Source organism: Sinocyclocheilus anshuiensis, unplaced genomic scaffold (assembly GCF_001515605.1).
Source record: "Sinocyclocheilus anshuiensis isolate Anshui unplaced genomic scaffold, SAMN03320099.WGS_v1.1 scaffold416, whole genome shotgun sequence".
In the NCBI taxonomy this organism is placed as follows: Eukaryota; Metazoa; Chordata; class Actinopteri; order Cypriniformes; family Cyprinidae; genus Sinocyclocheilus; species Sinocyclocheilus anshuiensis.
In genome coordinates, this window is record NW_015554105.1 from 600,854 (window position 1) to 604,294 (window position 3,441).

At 39.2% G+C, this 3,441-nt stretch overlaps 1 protein-coding gene across 1 annotated transcript in view; it reads right to left on the bottom strand.

The window, feature by feature from the left end:
- Positions 1-3,441, bottom strand: part of LOC107669703 (PR domain zinc finger protein 5-like) — a 96,911-nt gene that overhangs the window by 53,323 nt on the left and 40,147 nt on the right. The window contains exon 11 of the mRNA XM_016462055.1: positions 2,520-2,618. Coding sequence (XP_016317541.1) covers positions 2,520-2,618 — 99 coding nt within the window. The remainder of the gene's footprint in view (positions 1-2,519; positions 2,619-3,441) is intronic.

A 3,441-nucleotide genomic window follows, 5' to 3' on the forward strand; every position in this document is an offset into this window, starting at 1 on the left:
TTTTCAGACCGATGAGCTTTGTAAAAATCGACGCGTTTCAGAAAGGCGGGGCATAGAGGAGAAACAATAATGTACAGTATGTGGAAAATAATGTGTTTTTTGAACCTTAAACCGCGTAAACACATTTCATTACACCAAATACACAAAATAATGTTATTGTTAGCAACATCATATGACCCCTTTAAATATCTGCTGTGAAAACCTCTATAGCTGCTCAAACAATGCCTTCTGTAACAAACACGCAGAGGCTGTGCCAAAACTCTAGTTCTGGTCTATAAATGGTTGAATAGAGTCCAACATGTCACTGCATCTAATCACCAGCAGAACAGACTGAATGCTGGGTTATAAAAACCTGGACTAAGAACAGGGTCTTTAAATTAATGGGCACGCAGGACGGCTATGCCAGACTTGTCATCACATGAGATGTTAATCTTCCTTTTTTCCGTACTAGTGAATCTCTTTATTCTTGAGGTGGTTTTGCTGGTATTTGGACACATATCCAAGAGTCTTCGTATAAGAAACTGGGTATGCCGTTCTGTAGCTCCATCACGTAAGCAGGTCTTGTCCGGTGAGCAACTGATTGTAGTCCACAATCCACAATTGCAGGGTTCGTTGGTGTGTACTGAAACTCCACTTGTAAGATGTCATTTTAGATCTTCGTTGATCTCTGAATTCCCTCTGAAGGTGATTGAGGTGCTCTCCTGGTACTGAGCAGCTACGATCACCGATAGCATTCTGCATCAAAACATTTTTGGCAGCTGGTCCAAGATCTCACTCCACATCAAATATGTTCCCATTGACTGTGACTGTGTCTCTTTGAGCAGCATTTCTCTCCGTATCTTTCCATTAACTGGGCTATGTAACATGGGTAGAATTGAGTCAGATCTAAATGTGAGTTTGTTTACTTTGATTACTTTGCCCTGCTGATGGTCTTAAATATGGCAGGTGAACAGAAAAGTCTCCTGACTGAAAACACTAAAAGTTTGGAATAGTATGAGTTTTTTTGGTAACACGTTACAAAAAGGTCCTATTAGTTAACTTTGGTCAATGCATTAACTAACACTAATAATGAGCAATACATTTGCTACAGTTTTTATTAATCTTTTTATTTTATTTTACCATTTTTAATATTTTTGAAAGAAGTCTCTTCTGCTCACCAAGGCTGTATTTATTTGATCAAAAATACAGTAAAAACAGTGATATTGTAAAATCTTATTACAGTTTAAAATAGCTGTTTTCAATGTGAATATACCTTAAAATTTAATTTATTTCTGTGATCAAAGCTGAATTTTCAGCATCATTACTCCAGTCTTCAGTTACGCTACGCTAATTATGTTTCTATTTGTTGCTCTGTTTTTTTGCCACGGGATTGACATCCCGTGGTAACTAGGATTTACACAAGCTTCAGTCTGGATCCAGAACACCTGAGAAGAGATGATGCCAGAAATAATTCTAATATTCTGATGTGCTGCTCAAGAAACATTTCTGATTATTATCAATGTTAAAAACAATTGTGCTGCTGACCCCAAATCTTTGAACTGTAGTAGATATGTGATGCAAGTTAAACAATTTAATTATAGCAGTTGCAATGTGAATAGTTAAAATAACATTTTTGCCATATTTATGTAAAGACATTTACAAAATATATTATATATTTTGGAATTATATTTTAGAAGTGGGAGAGATAACACTTCTGTTAATGGGTCAAGCATAATGCCAATAATAACAAAAGATTGGTTGATTTGTCAATAGCTTCTGCAATGTAAATATTGATCTTTGATTAAGTGTAAAAGATGCTACGCCAAAAGGCCCTCATGAAGACCTAAACTATAAACACACACACACAGGGGGGTGTTTGTGAAATATTTGTGGAGGACTCACCCTACTGAGCCACTCGGGCCTTTTAAAAACGATAATGTGCGTTTGCAAAATGACTAAATGTAAATGTAATGTGCGTTTAATAGATGGTCACAAAACAGCTTTATTTCATAACCAAATATTGACACAGATGGATCAGATTATGTCACAGTGGGCCGTAAGTGATCACACACACATTGTAAACACAGCACACATCAGAGTAACCACACACAAATCTAAACACAACACTTTGTTTCTCTCTGCCTACAGATACATAAAAGAGTGTTAGCCCAGTAGGTCTCACTGATATATGTGTGTGTGTGTGTGTATGTGTGAGAGAGAGAGAGAGAGTCTCTGGGGAGGACAGCAGGAAATTCCTCGAGCTCAATAATCTCAGTGTGATCAGTCTAGACTGGGCAGAGCAGCGCTGAGGCCCATCCTGCCTGGACCAGTCGGCTCCATGAGCCCCTGCACCCGCAGACACAGAGCCCAGGGTTCAGGGGGCGCTGGGGGCCGATGGAGAGGCGCGTGTCTGTCTGGACAGGGTCTGATTTGAGCGTCAGGATGCTTTGAGCTGCTCACATTTACTCATGAGTATAGACACAAATACAGAGCACTCGTGTTGCATGTGTGTTTGGAGAGTCACACACACACACACTTACTGGTATGAATGAGGAGGTGGCGCTGTAAGGAGAACGGGGTGCGGAACAGGGCCTTACACTCCTCACACTGGAAAGGCCTCTCCTCCGAATGAGTCTGCAGACAGAAAAACAGGTCAGAGAAGTGTTTTATTAATGAATCAAAAATAAGATGAAACACCATTCACGATACATTAAACTTCCATAATGTGACATATGTGACCCTGGACCACAAAACCAGTCATAAGGGTAAATTTTTCGAAATTGAGATTTATACATCATCTGAAAACTGAATAAATAAGCTCTCCATTGATGTTTGGTTTGTTAGGATAGGACAATATTTGGTCGAGATACAACTATTTGAAAATCTGCAATCAGAGGGTGCAAAAAAATCGAAATATTGAGAAAATCGCCTTTAAATTTGAGTGACGTCATTAGCAATGCATATTACTAATCAAAAATTAAGTTTTGATATATTTACAGTAGGAAATTTACAAAATATCTTCATGGAACATGATCTTTACTTAATATCCTAATGATTTTTGGCATGAAAGAAAAATCGATATTATTATCCTTCTAGATCTGAATGTTGCTTTCTGTGCTCTTTTCTCTATTTCACACACTGTCTCTGTTCAGAGCTGTGTGGGGTTTTGGGGTTAATGCTATCTGCAGGGTGTAAAGGTCAGGGGTCGCACGGGGTCATTACAGGTCATGGTTAGGCCGAAGGTTTTGATTAGGCTCCACAGTGGCTGATTGGGCTCCAGATCTCCATTAAGATAAGATGCCAGCAGTTTATTTGGCCAAAAATCTGTCAGTCTCCCTGTCCATCCAACCATCTGTCTTTCCCGTTTAATTCTTCCGCTCTGCGTGGCTTTGAACTGGAACAAACGAAGGCCTCTCAAGACATCAAGAACAAACACACACACACACACACACACACACACAC